General features: G+C 44.9%; 1 protein-coding gene across 1 annotated transcript in view; it reads right to left on the bottom strand.

Moving 5' to 3' along the window:
* The window catches only part of myo16 (myosin XVI), a 245,770-nt gene that overhangs the window by 190,475 nt on the left and 37,296 nt on the right, over positions 1-17,999 (bottom strand). The window contains exons 5-6 of the mRNA XM_033022212.1: positions 12,738-12,862; positions 7,423-7,548 (exon numbers count right to left, since the gene is read on the bottom strand). Of these exons, the coding sequence (XP_032878103.1) occupies positions 7,423-7,548; positions 12,738-12,862 (251 nt within the window). The remainder of the gene's footprint in view (positions 1-7,422; positions 7,549-12,737; positions 12,863-17,999) is intronic.

Below are 17,999 nucleotides of genomic sequence, written 5' to 3'. Positions count from 1 at the left end.
AACCCAGAATGCAGCATAAATGTGGCACTTTAGAACAGATTTTACTTCGGAGTCACGTGAGTGACTACGTGAAGAACCCGCTCAGTGCGCAGGCGCGGCATTACACCAGCAGTGCAACAGCGGCTGCCACGGGAGCTAGGCTGTCCCGTTACAGGATGAACCGGACCGTCAGGTGAGTATCCTGAGGTCGGGTTTTCTTTTACAGGTGAGCCTTTTTCTGCTTGTGTTTTACAGGCAGAGAAAAAGGCTCTGGATAAAACTGTCCCCCGTTTTCCCGTTGGGGAGGGGGGCAGCAACAGGCGGTAGGAGCGTTATACCGGTGTTCCGTAATTCCCCGACACCGTGCCGAGGCCAGCCCGCTAGTACCTGAAGCAGCGGGCTGGACGCATAGCCACTCGAGAGGCATCCGGCAGGTGTTTCCCGATGTCGGACGGGACGTCTCTCCACCCGCACGGGGGGAGAGAGAGCCGCCTGAGCCGCTGGAGCGGCTCACGGAGCAGATGCCTGCGAGACGCGCTGCTTGAGGGGCGCTCTCGCTACACAAGGCACAAAAGCTCCAGAAGAACCTGTCCCCCGCTCGACTCCAGCGGAGGAGCGTTCCATTGCAAGGGAGGCAGCAACAGGCGGTAGGAACAATTACCGGTCGCCCCGCTATCCCCATCACCGCGCCGAGCCCAGTCCCGCTAGTGCCTGAACTGCGGGCTGGGTGTCTAGCCATCCGAACAGGCATCCGGCCGGTGGCGTCCGATTCGTCGGACGGGGACATGTCTCAACCTAAATGGAGGAGAGACAGCCGCCTGAGCTGCATCCAACAGCAATTGGAGCAGCTCCAGCGAGATGCGCAGAAAGAGTGCTCTCGCGGAGGGAGGTCAGGCACCCCCTCCACAGTGCCTCATGCACTGCCCTCTGCTCCCTCATTACTGGAGGCTAGCATTGGTGACCAGGGCTGGGCTGGTCTGGAACAGGGGCAGGCGGACGAATTCGGGAGTATGCCAGGGGTGCAGGAACATGAAGAGCTGTTGGGTGTGATGGACCGCTTGTAGCAACCCCACGGGCTGGAGCACCGCTGGAACCAAGAATGGCGGCCAGCATCAACCATTACTGGAAAAGGTGCTCGCTGAGGTGCTGAAACAACACAGCACCAGAAAACGGTGAGGCCCTCAAAGTAAAAAGTGTCAACAGCCAAATCTGGGGGCATGTGGGTCACACATCCAGACCCAAGAACTCAAGCTACAGCGGATCCTAAGGCTCCTGACGTCAGCCATCACAGCCTTTGCTCGTTCCGTGGAGACCACGGAGATGGATACCTGCCAGCAGGATGTGCTGGCATTAATGTGTACCACACAATTTTAGATCAACAATCTACGGAGGGAAACATAAGACCTGCCCTCAATCCCAAATTTGCTGGCTTGTGTAAAGCCCCAGCTGCGGAGACGGACGCGCTGCTATTTGGGAAAGATTTCAATAAAAACTGAAGGAGATGCAGGAAGCATCAAAAACCTTCGGCCTAATGAGGGCAGGCCCCGGGACGAGCAAACCAAGACCTCCGATACCCAAGTGGCAGCACCCCACGGCATCCACCAGTCGACGTCCGCAATATGGGACTGGTGAACGCTTGGGGTCCGCACATTATCCCCAAAGATCTTTCAGATCAGGGCCCGCAGCGGACCCTCTGGAAAATGCGCCTCCCCCCAACATCGCCAGCACGTCAGAACAAAATCTTCAGGAAAATGAAGAAACAGAATCGCCAATAACCATGGAGGTAGGTGGGGCTGGTCGCTACCAGCATATAGAGAATAAGGGTGCTTTATTAACAGGGGGGAGATTACACTTGTTTAAAGAAGCATGGGGTATGGTCACGAGTGACAAGTATATACTCAACAACATTACAGGATATAAAATACAATTCATGTCAGAAAAAACGCCGCCAGTTCAACAATGGCCCCAAAGGGTATTTCTCCCTCCGTCAAAGAGAAACGTGAGGGACAAGCTGAACTGGTGAGACTTATCACAAAGGGGGTCATCGAAAAGACCAAACATGAACCTTTGGAAATTGTATCGAATATATTCACTAAAACCAAAAAAGATGGTGTCTGTCGCATCATCATTGACTTAACATCACTAAACAAATTTGTTAAGTATATACATTTCAAAATGGAGACATATGTTACTGCCAAACAACTGAATTCCAAAGGACACTTCATGGCAAGCATTTATCTTAAAGATGCTTACTATCTAGTACCCATATACAAGGATCATCGAAGATACCTAAAATTTATCTGGATGGTACAAAGCATTGCCCTATGGGCGAACTTCAGCCCAAGATTATTCACCAAAATATTGAAACCAGCCATGGCAATACTAAGAAAACAAAAACATATTGTCATGGCATATCTGGAGGATATTCTCATAGTAGGTAAAACGATGGAATTGGCTGTGGCAGCAGTATCAGCTACAAAACAGTTCCTCGAAACTCTGGGGTTCGTCCTACATCCAGATAAATCTAAGTTGAAGCCATCCACTATCATGGACTACCTGGGCTTCACAATTAACTCAGTCCATATGACTGTTACCTTGCCAAAGGCAAAAATGGTTGAATTAGCACAATCATGCAACAAATTAATGGTCAACGAGCGACCAACTATTCGACAAGTAGCAAGAGTAATTGGGGAAATGGTAGCAGCATTTCCGGCTACACAATTTGGACCTTTGCACTATCAAAAAAAAAAAATTTACAGAGAGCAAAGGTACGGGCAATAAAACGACATACAGGTCACTATGATCGTGTCATGAACTTACCCACTGAAGCAATATCAGAGCTACAGTGGTGGGCAGAAAACGTTTGGCATAGTTTCAGCCCTATCTTTATCACTAACCCTACTTTAGTTATTCAAACAGATGCCAGTGCTCAAGGCTGGGGAGCGACTAACTCCATATCCAGCACAAGTGGTAGATGGACTAAACTAGAGTCATCATTACTACTTACACTGGGCATTAACTATCTAGAGATGTTGGGCGCCTTTTATGGGTTAAAAGCATATGTATCTAATATGCAGCACTTGCATGTTCGGTTACAAATTGATAAATACTACGGTGATGGCTTATATTAACCATATGGGTGGCATAAAATCATTATCATGCGACAAATTGGTCAACATGATTTGGCAATGGTATGTCGAAAGACATATTTGGCTATCAGCTACTTACCTACCAGGTAAGCTAAACACCCATGCCATGAGAAAATTAAACGTCTGGGTAGCAAGTTTGAACAGACCTTACCTGGAACTGGGATTGTCCAAACAAACCATCACCACCATGCCTTCGAACATCCACCAAGAGGCAGTACTTAACCAGCATCAAAAAAGGGAGAAGTACAGCCAGGAAACATGGACAACATACGCAACAGCTACAGCCACCAACATACTGGAGTTCCTGGCCATCTACACCACGATGTAGGGATCAGCTACAGTGCCATCAACACAGCGCAGTGCTCTTTCTGCTTATCTCAAACCAGCGGCAGGACAACAGGCGATGGGATCCCATCCACTGGTGGTAAAACTGATGAAGGGCATTTACAATATCAAGCCCTAAGCCCAGGTATACCCATATTTGGGATATCAGTGTGGTCCTGACATATCTCAGGGAATGGCCACCAGCCAGATCCCCCGGCCTCGAGCAAGCTACACTAAAGACGCTTAGGTTGATGGCACTTGTATCCGCTCAGAGGGTCCAGTCACTACACCTATTGCGACTGGACAACATGATCACAGCTCCAGACCAGATCTGTCGTTATCCAGCGACTGGTCAAACAGAGCAGACCAGGAACACCTAATCCAGTCGTGGCTTACCCACCAGAATCACGGTTATGTGCCATGACCTACCTACTATCCTACATAGACACAACCAGAATATTCGAGGGAGATGAAAAGCCTTGTGGGTTAGTCACAAAAACCTTATGGTGGGGTACAAGCCAAACCATTGCGAGATGGCTCAAGCAGGTGCTAGAAACTGCTGGGATAAACACTAACATGTACAAATTTTATTCCACCAGGGCAGCATCCATGTCGACGGCTAAAGAATGGACATGCCTATACACCACATCCTGGCTACAGCAGGATGGTGGGAAGGGAAAAGACCGTTCAGAAATTTTATAATAAGCCGTTGGCAAAACCTGGTTTATTTGCAGTAAAGATTTACGAACTGCAAATATTTAATTTAAGCCCAGGGGAGCAACTTAATTCTTTGTTGTTATTGTTTAAAAAATACCATTGTGTTTTTCTACAAATAGACTCATTGGTTCATTACGATAACACTTCCTCCCTCAAGAACTTCGGCAGTGAGTGAAATGAAACTGTTACACGGTTTGAAATCACAGAGCTTTGAAATCTTCACGTAGTCACTCACGTGACTCCGAAGTAAAATAGTAAGATTAAACGAGAACTTACCAGTTTGAAGTTTGATCTGTATTTTATGAGGAGTTACGATGAGGGATTACGTGCCCTCCGCTCCCACCCTCATTATATGGATCAAACTAATAAATTGATGTCTCCTTATCTTTACTATGTTTACTTCAAAATAACTGTGTCTATCTGTGATTCCACACCGCTGCTTGGAAGTATGCCGCGCCTGCGCACTGAGCGGGTTCTTCACGTAATCCCTCATCGTAACTCCTCATAAAATACAGATCAAACTTCAAACTGGTAAGTTCTCGTTTAATCTTACTATTTTACAGTACTTTGCTTCTGCACAAGGTCCTGTTTGAATTGTTCCTGTCCACCTGCTAATTATTTCTGTCCTTTCTCTCCCAACACCTCCAGCCAGGAAGATGAGCAGAATGATCCAACTTTTGAACAAGCTCGTGTTTTCAAGTTGCTGAGACAGTTACCATTTCATCCCCATAGCTCGTCTGGCAAATAAAAGAGACCACCTATGGAGACTTCACTTGCTGTCCATTGGCAAACACTAATGGAAAGTAAAGGGGCTGTCCCACTTGGACGACTTAATTGAAGTTTAGAAGAGTTTAGGAGAGTTTCAAAAAAAGGTCATGTTGAAGACCTCCTTCGACCTCCTTGGACTATGTTGAAGACTAGCTACGACTAGCTACGACTAACTTCGGAAAAATTGGGCACTGAATAGTGAAGAGTGAAGACAACCTCCTTCGATCTCCTTGAACCTCCCTTCGACTATGTTGAAGACTATCTACGACTACCTTTGACTACCTTTGATTACCTTCGACCACCCTCGATTACCTAGGACAAACATGCCAACCTACTACGACCTACTATAACCTACTACGACTAAACCTACAAGTAAAAAAAGTATCGATTTTTTTCCATGGCGACCTTTTTTTACTCGCGGGCATTTTTCAACATGTTGAAAAATATGCAGCGACCTAGCTGAGGCCTCGAGTACACGGGGACTACTCTCGAGCATGAAGGAGAGTTACAAAGACCTCCTAGGACCTCGTGTCGACCATGCTGTCAGCATGAGTCGAGGGCAAACTCGCCCAAACTCACGGATTAGGTCGCCCAAGTGAGACAGCCCCTTAGGTAACTGGATTAGAAATCCATGAGGGTTATCCATTTAAACCATTCCCATGAATGACTCAAGAGGCTTCGGCATGAGGAGGCTTCGGTGGAGGCAGGATGAGGTTTGGTCTGTCACTTTGTTTGTTTTGGAGCGCAACGTGGTCTTGGTAAGGTGGGATGGAGGCTAGTGCAGAGGTCTGTTCAGCCTGTGTGATGTGGGAACTCAGGAAGACAGCCAGTATCCCTGAGGACCACATCTGCAGGAGGTGCGTCCAGTTGCAGCTCCTCAAAGACCGCGTTAGGGAACTGGAACTGCAGCTGGACAACCTCAGGCTCATCCGGGAGAGAGAGGAATTCATAAACAGGAGTTGCAGAGATGTTGTCACAGAGAAGGTGCAGACAGAGAATAGAAGGGTGACCACCAGGAAAGGGAACAGGAAAAGGGTTCAGGAATCTCCTGTGAACTTTGCCCTGTGAAGTGATACACCACTTTGGATAGTGTTGAGGGGGATGAGTGCTCAGGGAAGAGCAGCAGCAGCCGGGTCTGTGGAACCAGGCCTGGCTCTGAGGCACAGTGGGGTCGGGTGAGGTCAGGCAGAGCAACAGTGATCGCAGGCTCGATAGTTAGGGGAGCAGACTGTAGATTCTGTGGCAACAGAGGGACTCCAGGATGGTGTGTTGCCTCCCTGGTGCCAGGGTCTAGGATATGTCAGAGCGGCAGTAGAACATTCTCAAGGGGGAGGGGAGAGCAGGCAGAGGTAATTGTGCACGTCGGCACAAATAACATGGGTAGGAAAAGGGGCGAGGAACTGCGGAGGGAATGGAGGGAGTTGGACAAAAGATTAAAATGCAGGAGCTTGAGGTGGTGATCTCCGGATTACTACCAGTGTAAGATCTTTCATCGTATGAAACTTTCTGCACATCCCTAATAGTTTCCTTGCACTAGTACAAACTGCACAATGGGATGGTGGCAGTCATTTTGTTCTAGACTGAAGATTATCCTCCAGGTGTAGAAATCCAGGGAGGTGTTAGTACAGCAACAACACTCCAAATTATGTTACCATGGATCAGAAACTGTACAGTTCCATCTTTTTCAACAAAGTACAACCTCAAATAGGCTCTGAACTATGTAGTCCATTATTGTTATTATCACACTATTATTGTTTGTTTTTTATATTTATGTATGTGAGTGTTTGTGTTGTTTATCCGAGACCCTGACTACGGGTGAACAACAAAGAAGAGGATGACTGAACTTTGGTGCCTTCCCTCACAGTGGGAAACTTTGATTCCACTGTGTGGGGATGTTTGTGTTAAAGTCTATCGTGTGTTGTGTTCTTTATTATTCGTATGGCTGTATGGTGATCCCAAATTTCACTGTAACAATTGGTACATGTGACAATAAATGTCTCTTGAATCTTGAATCTCTTTAATATATAGTCATAGAGCGATACAGTGTGGAAACAGGCCCTTCGGCCCAACTTGCCCACACCGGCCAACAATGTTCCAGCTACACTAGTCCCACTTGCAAGTATTTGGTCCACATCCCTCCATATGTGTATTTATATATATATATATATGTGTGTGTGTGTGTGTGTGTGTGTGTGTGTGTGTGTGTGTGTGTGTGTGTGTGTGTGTGTGTGTGTGTGTGTGTGTGTGTGTGTGTGTGTGTGTGAACTTTTTTCTCGTCTATTATATTGTTTATAGTGTACTATGTTTACATATGCTGTTGTGCTGCTGCAAGTAATAATTTCATTGTTCTATCTGGGACATATGACAGTAAAACATTCTTGATTCTTGACAAATTATCTGACCATTTTGCACATTAAAATAAACTCCACTCATTATTGATTTATGTGGCAAGAGTGAAATCTCCAGGATTGAGACAGATATCTACCTGTCCATACTTTGCAGCTAGATGAAGCGGTGTCCAGAAGCAGTTATCATAGACATCCGGGTCAGCTCTGTTCCCCAGAAGTACAGTGGATACATCCATATAGCCACTAGCACATGCCATGTGTAGCTGTAAAGAGCAGTAAGATTAAGTAGTTAGTGTGTATACAAAAGAGGTAAGGACAGACCTACATAAAATTACCATAAGGATACCATTTCACTAACGTAGGATGTTCATTCAAGTAAACATTATTTTACTTATAGATAGACACAAAATGTTGGAGTAACTCAGCGGGACAGGCAGCATCTCTGGAGAGAAGGAAGGGGTGACGTTTTGGGTTGAGACCCTTCTTCAGACGGGGAGCCGGGGGAGAGGGAGACTAGAGATATGGATGGGTAAGGTGTGAAAATGACAGATCAAAGCAGATGTTGATCAAGCAAATGTAAAATGTTTCATTGTTGGCTGAGGGGAAGTTGACCACGAGGCATACAAACAGTAAAATTAACCAGGAGGACAGTGAGACTAGTCGGAGTACTAGGGTGGGGGAGTGACGGAGAGAGAGGGAAAGCAAGAGTTGCATGAAGTTAGAGAAATCAATATTCATCCGCTGGTTTTTAGAGTCGAGACAGAAAAAGGGTCTCAACATAAAATGTTGTCCATCCCTTCTATCCAGAGTTGCTGCCTGTCCCACTGAGTTACTCCAGCATTTTGTGTCCACCTTCGGTGTAAACCAGCATCTGCAGTTCCTTCCTACACATTATATTACTGATAATTGCTTAAAATGAAGATTCTCAGGTGGTGGAAAACCACAAGATATCTGGAAAAAATTGCTGGTGTTTAGTTATTTAAATTTTAAAATTGCTACCCACCCCTACCGTTAGCTCACCATTGAAAGATTTTAGAAAGCGTTTTTCAGTGGAATGAATGATGCTTCATTCCTTCTTGGGTAAATCATCCAAGACTAATTTTTGAATACATGTCTATTGCAAACAGCTGGTGAGTAATGTATTTCAAATTCTATTACACTATAGAATAAAAACAGAATAATTTGACAGTAGATAAATGTCCTGAACCTGATCAGATATGTAGGAAGGAACTGCAGATGATAGTTTAAACCAAAGATAGACACAAAATGCTGGAGTAACTCAGCGGGACAGGCAGTATTTCTGGAGTGATGTTTCAGATCGAGACCCTTCTGACTGAGAGTCAGGGATGTGGGAGACACAGAGATAAGGAAGTGTAAGGTGTGAAAACTAAGCATCACAGGGGATGAGGTACAAGGAAAATGTATAGATCATTCTTATCTAGGAGAAGCTGACAAAAAGCAAACAGAGATAACATTTAATCGGCAGGACAGGACAGTCAGACTGGTCAGAAAACTAGGAAGGGGGAGGGATGGAGAGGATGGATGAAGATGGTTCACTTACACCTCATCTACTGTTCCAGATGTGCACTCCTATATATCGGCGAGATTAAGCTCAGGCTTGGCAATCGTTTTGCTGAACACCTCCGCTCAGTCTGCCTAAACCTACCAGATTTCCTGGTTGCTAAAGATATTAACTCCCCCTCCCATTCCCACACTGACCTTTCTGCCCTGGGGCTCCTCCACTGTCCGATTGAGGCCCAGCACAAATTGAAGGAACAGCACCTCATATCACCACATTCAGCCAGTGGTATGAATACCACTGAATACCACAGTGGTCTGAAGAAGGGTTTCAGCCCAAAACATTGCCTATTTCCTTCGCTCCATAGATGCTGCCTCACCCGCTGAGTTTCTCCAGCATTTTTGTGTACCGTATGAATACAGAACTGGCTTCATGGAAGGAAGCAGAGAGGGTGATAGAAGGACACAAAATGCTAGGGTAACGCAGCGGGTCTGGCAGCATCTCTGTAGAACTTTGGACAGATGACGTTTTGGGTCAGTACCCTGGTTCAGACTGATTACGGAGAGGGGAAGAATGCTGAGAGAAGGAAGAGGAAGTTTTGATGGTTGGAACAAAGGCCAGGGATTAAAGAAGAAGGTATGAGACATACTGATTGAAGAATTGCGAATTGGGATTGCAGTGGAAGGAATGTATGTGGAGGGGTAAGGAGAGGGAAGTAATAGGTGTGAGTCCAGGTGGTGCACAGGGGAGGGAAAGGGGGGAAGGAGAAAACAGTCGAGGGAGAGGAAGGAGAGAGGGAGGAGGAGGAGGGTTGTTAGAAGTTACCTAAAATTGAAGAATTCAATTTTCATACCATTGGGTTGTAAGGGTTAGGGTTAGGGTTAGAGTTACTGACGCGATGAACTGCTAATGAAGCCAACTGATTGATAAATAAATAAGGAAAGTTGGGGGGACAGAAGACAAAGGAGGCTGTGAAATGTAAGTCTAATCCACAGGAAATGCTCAGCAGGTAAGGAAGTGTCGGTGGAGAGAGACAAAAAATGATTTTATAGATGAATGAGAATAATCTAAGATTACAAGGGGGACTTGATCAACTAGGCCAGTGGGTTGAGGAATGGCAAATAGAGTTTAATTCAGATAAGTGCAAGATGTTGCATTTTGAAAAGACAAAGCAGGGAAAGACGTTACCATTAAATTATAGGGTAAAGGGGAATATTGTAGAGCAGAGAGGTTGGTAAATTAACCAAATATTGTAGCGTTTTCTGAGATTTGGTTAAAAAAGCACGATGGATACCAAACACTGTTGGATGTAAAACAATATTATAGAGAGAAACAAAGGTGGAGTATTTACTAGAGGTAGCTGAAACCTAAATTTCAGATGAACCATAATAAATTACACTTGTGCTGCAGCCAAAGCAGACAACATTGCAAAATAGTAAATTTACTTTCATTCATTGCAGTAATTGGAAAAGGCAAATATGTTTCTTAGAGGAAAATATCTGAAAATACAATTAATATTTTTTTCAAAATATTTGCACCTTGCTCTTTAATGGCATGGCTGTGCAGGGTTTTAGCTTGGTTTTCATTCCTTTTTAAAGTGAGTCACTTGGTGCACTGTAGGTGATTAATGTGACTGAAACAGAGGAGTCTGGTGTCACACTTTCTCACTCCACACCAGGTTCAACCTTTTGCCTGCCATATTTGAGAGTCATGAAGCTACGCAGCTCCACCCCACCCAACGGCAAGCCCAGCGAGCAGCTAGGTACAAAGTGAGAGATTCCGGAAGACACCAAGATGGAGACCGAGAGCCTCAGAAGCAGGAGTGAGAAGGATGACACAGCCCATTGTGGTAGAGAACTGATCATGAAGAATCAGCAAATTATGCAACATGGCAATATAAGTTTGTAAGGAAATTGATGTGTAATTGGATTTTATGAGGTTTTCACAATTTCAAAGGATCATTGGTTATTGAAAGGGTCAATGAGAAGAGCTGTTTTAATGGGTCAAACGCATTATCATGATTATTATCATGAACATAACAACATCACAGTAAGGACATATGTAACATCTGATTTATACAAGGATCCACAAGATTATAAGGTCATAAGTGATAGGCGTAGAATTAGGCCATTCGGCCCATCAAGTCTACTCCACGGTAGACAAAAATGCTGGAGAAACTCAGCGGGTGAGGCAGCATCCATGGAGTGAAGGAATAGGTGACGTTTCGGGTCGAGGGGGCGCTTAAAGGGGACGCTGCTCTGGCAGCAGCCATGTCAAGCAGCTCGTCAGTTTTTCAACCTTTTTTTATTTTTTTAGTATGTTTTAAAGTCTGTATTTAATGTTTCTTTGTGTGTTTTGTGTGGGGGGGGTTAGGGGGAAACCGCTTCGGTCGCCTCCTCCATGGAGAGGCGACTTTTTCCAGGTCGCCTCCCCCGTGGCCTAACATCAAGGATCGACGCGGCCTTTCCCGGAGACGCGCCCGGGGCTTCAGCGGCGGGCGCAGCGTGAACTCTCGGCGTGGAGCGGGTGAGCCCTCGCTGGGGCTCGCTGGAGGGGAGCGCTCCGTTTCGCTGGCCCAGGGCAGCCGGCAGCCTGAAGTCGCAGCCTGAAGCCACGGTCTGCAGAGCTCCAGCTGGCGCGGCGTCTACAGCCCGGGATCTCAAGTTGGGGACCTGGGGGAAGAAGAAGCCATCACTGCCGGCCCGCAGCCGACTTCTACCGCGGGTCCGGCATGGACTTACCATCACCCCTGGAGGGGAGCTTCGACCGCCGGCCCTGCAGTCTACGGTGCTTCTGGCTGCGGCGGGGACTTTAAATCTTGACCGCCGGCCTGCGGCCTACAACAACTTAAAGCCGCGGTCTCCGGTGAGGAAGAGCCGATCCTGGACTGACTCTGGACTCTGGTCCTGACCACGGGGGGGAAATGGAGGAGGACTGGCCAAATTTTGTGCCTTCCACCACAGTGATGAATGCTGTGGTGGATGTTTGTGTTACAGTTTTATTGTGGTTGTGTGTTCTTTATTATTGTATCGCTGCAGACAACCCAAATTTCCACCAGCCTGGCTGTGTGGCAATAAATTATATCTATCTATCTTCAGACATGTGGAGATGGGAGGGGGGGGGGAGAAGAAGAAAGGAAGAGGCGGAAACAGTAGGCTGTGGGAGAGCTGGGAAGGGGAGGGGAAGGAGGGAGAAAGCAAGGACTACCTGAAATTGGAGAAGTCAATGTTCATACCACTGGGGTGTAAACTACCCAAGTGAAATATGAGGTACTGTTCCTCCAATTTGCGGTGGGACTCACTCTGGCCATGGAGGAGGCCCAGGACAGAAAGGTCGGATTCGGAATGGGAGGGGGGGGTTGAAGTGCTGAGCCACCATGAGATCAGGTTGGTTAGTGCGAACCGAGTGAAGGTCTACTCCACCATTCAATCATGGTAGATCTATCTCTCCCTCTTAACCCCATTCTCCTGCTTTCTCCCCATAACCTCTGACTTGGCCTCTGCAGCCTTCTGTGGCAAATAATTCTATAGATTCATCACCCTCTGACTAAAGACATTTCTCCTCAGCTCCTTCCTTCCTCCCCATAACCTCTGACACCTGTACTAATCTCTTACATAATCTCTTACATATCTCTTACTTCAATTAGGGAGCGTCCATAAGGGATAGGAGCAGAATTAGGCCATTAAGCTCAAGTCTACACTACCATTCAATCATGGCTGATCTATCTCTCCCTGCTAACCCCATTTTCCTGCCTTCTCCCCATAACCCCTGACACCTGTACTGAATATAGCTAGAGTTCTAGAGGTAACATAACAACATTAGAATAGAGAATCAGCCAAACATTACAACACCAATGATTTACAACTAGATATGCAAATATTAAAACACTCCTTAAAGTATGCAAGATAGAAGCAATTGAGGAGGAAATCTTACCAAAGTGACTCCTTCATCATTCTTTTGATCAACATTTCCTTTGCATGCCACAAGATTCCTAACATCTTCCAACATCTTTGAAGGCCGCTGCATCTTTATCTGCAGTAAGGAGTTTACATCAACACCTGTATATGGTAATATTTGAATTAAAAATGCATCGCTGGCACATCCTGCATAATAATATGACAGGAGAACAAATTCATTTTCTGATCCGATATTTATGCAAAGTTTAAAATAAATTAACACGATGGCATTGAAATAGGTTGTATTTGTAGAGCACCTTTATCCCGATATTTAACGCTAAAGCCTTTGCAGGAGCTTTATCAAAATTACACATTGAGCATGAAGAGATATTGATCCAAAGCCAGAGCTTTATCAAAGAGTTAGGTTTTGAGAACATAGAAAAAGAAGTGAAGTGAAGTTCTCAGAGGGTAATTTGGAATGTCGGGCCTTGGCTGCAGAAACAGAGCCGTCAAGTGAAAGGACCACAATTAGGGGTCGGAGAGCAAAAGTGAAGATTTCTCACCCAGAGGTAGTTGCAGAGATGGGGAGGGGTGAAACCAAGAGGGATTAGAAAGCAAGAATGGGAATTTTAAAAGTCAAAGAGTCGAGAGTGTTTTCTTGTCATGTGTCCCAGATAGAACAATGACATTCTTACTTGCTGCAGCACAACAGAATATGTAAACATAGTACACTGTAAACAATATAATAAACAAGAAAAAAAGTTCAGTGTGTGTATAAGTATATACACATGCTCACACATACACATATGTATAGATCATTGTATCACAATAATAGTCTATTGTAGTTCAGAGCTTATTTGTGGCTGTGGTGTTTAAAAGCCTAATGGCTGTAGGGAAGAAGCTGTTCCTGAACCTGAATGTCACAGTTTTCAGGCTCCTGTAACTTCTTCCCGACTGAGATATGATAGGGTGAGAAATCGTGGGTCCTGCCTTTGCAATATTTGTTTTCTTATTGGAATATATCATGTCTGCATATTCGGAAAAATAGCTGCTATGTTGAAGCTTCAGAACGACAAGGGTTAAGACAATTGTACAGCACAAGACCTTTGGATATCCTTCGACATATATATAGCACAAGGTTCTTGATCATCGCCCTTTGACGTACAGCTAGCTGTAACGTAGCACACACGTTTCTTTGATAGACGTCATTACTAAAAATGAGTACAAATAATGGATCAAATTGCATGCAGCTTTATTTGTATTCATGTTATTAATTAAATTGCAATTAAAGCACAAAGTACTTCTGCTATAACACCAGGATAAGCTGTGTCAACCAAGAAAGCCAAAGATTGTTTTGAGAATGTATTGTGGTCGATGATAAGAAAATAGAAAGTGCACGAGGTTTCAAGGGTTAAAAAATCTGTATGAAAGCCAACTGTTCCAAATGTTCCAAATAACTGGGACGTGCCCTAGTAAATAGTGTGTCTGGACAATGAATGCAAGTTGTCAGAGCCCAGTAGATCATGGAGGACAGTTTTCCTGGAGGTTCCTGCTGAGATGGCTAACCTATAGCTTTGTTATACGGGAAACTGAGCTTTCATCACAATTGAAGACACTAAAAGCTGGAGTAATTCAGCGGGTCAGACAGCATCTCTGGAGAAAAGGAATAGGTGACATTTTGGGTCGAGGCCCTTCTTCAGTTCTCAATTGACCTATCCCTGAACCTAACCTACCTAATTTTAGCTCACTTTCTTACCCCCTTAATTACCTTCGTTAAATACTGATCTAGGACCCATCCCATTCTCATCCAAACTAAGCGTAAAATTCAACCATATAATTATTGCTGCTTCCGAGGGATGCCTTCATTATATCATTACCAAATAGCAGGTCAAAAATAGCCTGCTGTCGAGTTGAATCCAGAATGTGCTGTTCTAGGAATCTATCCCCCAAAATACTTTATGAATGCTTCATACGAGGTTCTTTGAACACATTTATATTTCTAGTCTATTTCTGTATTAAAGTCCCCCCTAATTATCCTCATCTTTCTGACAAGCTCACATTATTTCTACCTTTATATTCTGCCCCACCGTGCGGTTCCTTTTATGGGGTTCGTAACCCTCTCCCACAAATAACTTCTTGCCTTTGATATTTCTTATCTTTGCCCAAATCACTGCTACATCTTGGTTTCCTAAACTATTTTGCTACTGGCCAAAAATGAACACTTTGGGCGTCACGGTGGCGTAGCGGGTAGAGTTGCTGCCTTACAGCGCTGGGAACCCGTGTTCGATCCTGACTTACTGCCTGAACGGAGTTTGTACGTTCTCCCCGTGACCTGCGTGGGTTTTCTATGGGTGCTCCGGCTTCTTCCCACGCTCCAAAGACGTACAGGTTTGTAGGCTCATTGGCTTGGTATAATTGTAAATTGTCTCTAGTGTGTTGGATAGTGTTAGTGTGCGGAGATCGCTGATCGGCGTGGACTTGGTGGGCCAAAGGGCCTGTTTCCGTGCTGTATCTCTAAACTAAACTAAAAAACATTATTAACAACAACTTCTCTTTCGAGAAGCAAGGAGAGGAGAGGGAAGAATTACATTTCATGTTTTTCTTCACTCCTTACAATGCTATGTACGACAGTGATCGCAACTTCTACTGAAGTGTGGATGGCCGTTGGCTCGCTAGAAGCTCATCCACCATTTGACAGGTCTTGTTTTTGGTCCTGCTGGGGGTCCACAGCCCCCTCCTCACCTGGCAAACCAGGTGGGGGAGACGGTTTAGTCGCCGACTATCCGTCCATGGAGCAGGTAGCACGGGATTACATGGTACCCGTGGCGGGGAGAACAACAATTAACAAAGCCGCTCCCCTGCCTTTCCCCTGATACTTATCCTCCCCTAATGCCATATATTCTTCAATATTAAGGTCCCAATCTATGTGGTTCTGTAGTCATGTCTTTGCAGCGGAATGTAATATTCACTATTTGACTTTTGATTTGACCTTTTATTATTTTTTGTAACATTTAGCTTTATTTACTTCTTTACACTTAAACCTGAACTCTCCATTCATTTTATCAGTTGTATCCAATATTTTTATCTTCCTATCTCACCTTGCCTCTTTGTTTGACCCTTTGTGCTTTGATTATTTGCTTGGACTATTTCATTTAAGCCCTCTCCACTGTATTACCCATTGTTAGTTTGAATGAACACTAACCCCATTATGGTTCAGATGTAGACTGTCTCTGAGGTCCCACTCATACTCTCTCCAATACCAGTGGAGTACAAATCAGAACCCATTTATAAGTCGAGTCATGCAGGCCAGAAACATACCTCCTACATTGATGGCTAAATTATTAACAGCAAACAGTAACGGTCTCTTTTGGGAATCCTGCACCAGCACTCTTCAGTCTGAAGAAGGGTTTCGGCCCGAAACGTCGCCCATTTCCTTCGCTCCATAGATGCTGCTGCACCCGCTGAGTTTCTCCAGCAATTTTGTGTACCAGCACTCCCAAGTCCGTTTGCACCTCCGATTTCTGGATTCTCTCCCCATTTAGAAAATAGTCTGCGCCTTTATTCCTACTACCAAAATCCATGACCCACACTTTGCTTCACTAGATTACATCTGCCACTTCTCGGCCCAATCTCCCAACCTGTCCAAGTCCTTCTGCAGAGTCCCTGCTTTCTCGACCTGCCCCTCCACCTATTCTTGTATCATCAATTGCCAATTGCCAAGCCAATTTTGGCTCCAATGTGTCAATTTATTTTGAATCCCATGAGAGCTCACCTTTCCTTCGTGTGATATTATCGAAGGCCTCACTGAAGCCCACATGGACTACACGAACTGCATTGCTGGCATTACATACAATACAATTTGGTACCTGTACCATACTTTTACTATACCAGTCTTAAGCCATACATTTATTTCTCCAATCTTATTTGTTATAAACCAATTTGGATGTACTTGGGCAGTAGTCAAAATATATTATTTCTGAGAATCTGCTTCTGTGCTTTGGTTCCCAGCTAGTCATACTGCTTTTTTAACTGGCCAAGTCAACTCACATGGGCCCCAGCTATGCCTGCCATGTTATTAGTTACATTGAAAAGTCCTTGTGCCAAAGGTACACTGGCACCATCCCCCAACTTTTTATCTGCTACATCAATGGCTGCATTAGGGTTGCCTCCTGCACCCATGCAGAATTAGTTAATTGCATCACCTTTATCACTAGCCCTGCCCTCAAATTCACTTGGACTATCTCTGACACCTCTCTCTCTTTCTTGATCCCTTTGTCTCCTTCACAGGGCACTGACTATCGACTAATGTCTACTACAAACCCACTGACTCCCATTGTTACCTGGAGCACACCTATTTCCACCCTGTCTCTTGCAAGGACGCCACCCCGTTCTCTCATCTTCTCCATCTCCCCAACATCTGCTCCCAAGATGAGGCTTTCCACTCTAGGACATCTGAGATGTGTAAACTCTTTCATTAGTAAACATGGTTTCCCTCCTGACTATTGTAGATAGGTCCCTCAACTATGCGTCTTCTGTGCCTTCCAGCTCTGCGCTTCCTTCTTCTCCCCCTCAAATGGAACAAGGATAGAGGTCTCCTGGTTCTTACCTTCCCCCCAGCGGCCTCCGCATCCAAAACATAATTCTCCAACATTACCACCACATTCACCATGATCCCAACACCACCTATTTCCGCATCCTGTAGAGATCACCTCCTCCACCCCCTTCCCTCAGATGGAACTTGGGTGGAGTTCCCCTGGTTCTCAATGTAGGGGAATGTAAAATTATAAGTTTAAGGTGACAACACAAAGATTTAAAGGACAAGATTTTCACTCAGAGGGGGATTAGTATCTGGAACAAGCTGCCAGAGAAAGTGGTAGATTTGCAAAAGCGCCAATGTTTAAATAAACTCATAAGGAATAGGAGTAGAATTTGGCCATTCTGCCCAACATGTCTACTCCGCCATTCAATCATGGCTGATCTATCTCTCCTTCTTAGTCCCATTCTCCTGCCTTCTTTATCCAATGTTTGAAGAATATAGAAGCTGCAGCTGGCAATTTGAGTCAGATAGTATGCAGGTACTGCATGTAAAGACAACTTTGATAAACACAAGAAAGAAATAGAATTAGATGCTATTGAGAATAACGATCGCTCATGCAGAGGATAAATGCCAACGTTGACCAATTTTTTGTTGTTGTATTCTGCATAATTTTATGGAAGATTATTTGGGTATATAAATGAAATCAGCGATAAAATGCCGTTTCATCAGTCAACAATTATCTGCTAGATAACAAAAGAGACT

This window comes from Amblyraja radiata, chromosome 6 (genome assembly GCF_010909765.2).
Source record: "Amblyraja radiata isolate CabotCenter1 chromosome 6, sAmbRad1.1.pri, whole genome shotgun sequence".
NCBI classification, from domain to species: Eukaryota; Metazoa; Chordata; class Chondrichthyes; order Rajiformes; family Rajidae; genus Amblyraja; species Amblyraja radiata.
Note: the sequence above shows the minus strand (reverse complement) of the source record. Positions and strands in the feature narration are given on the sequence as shown.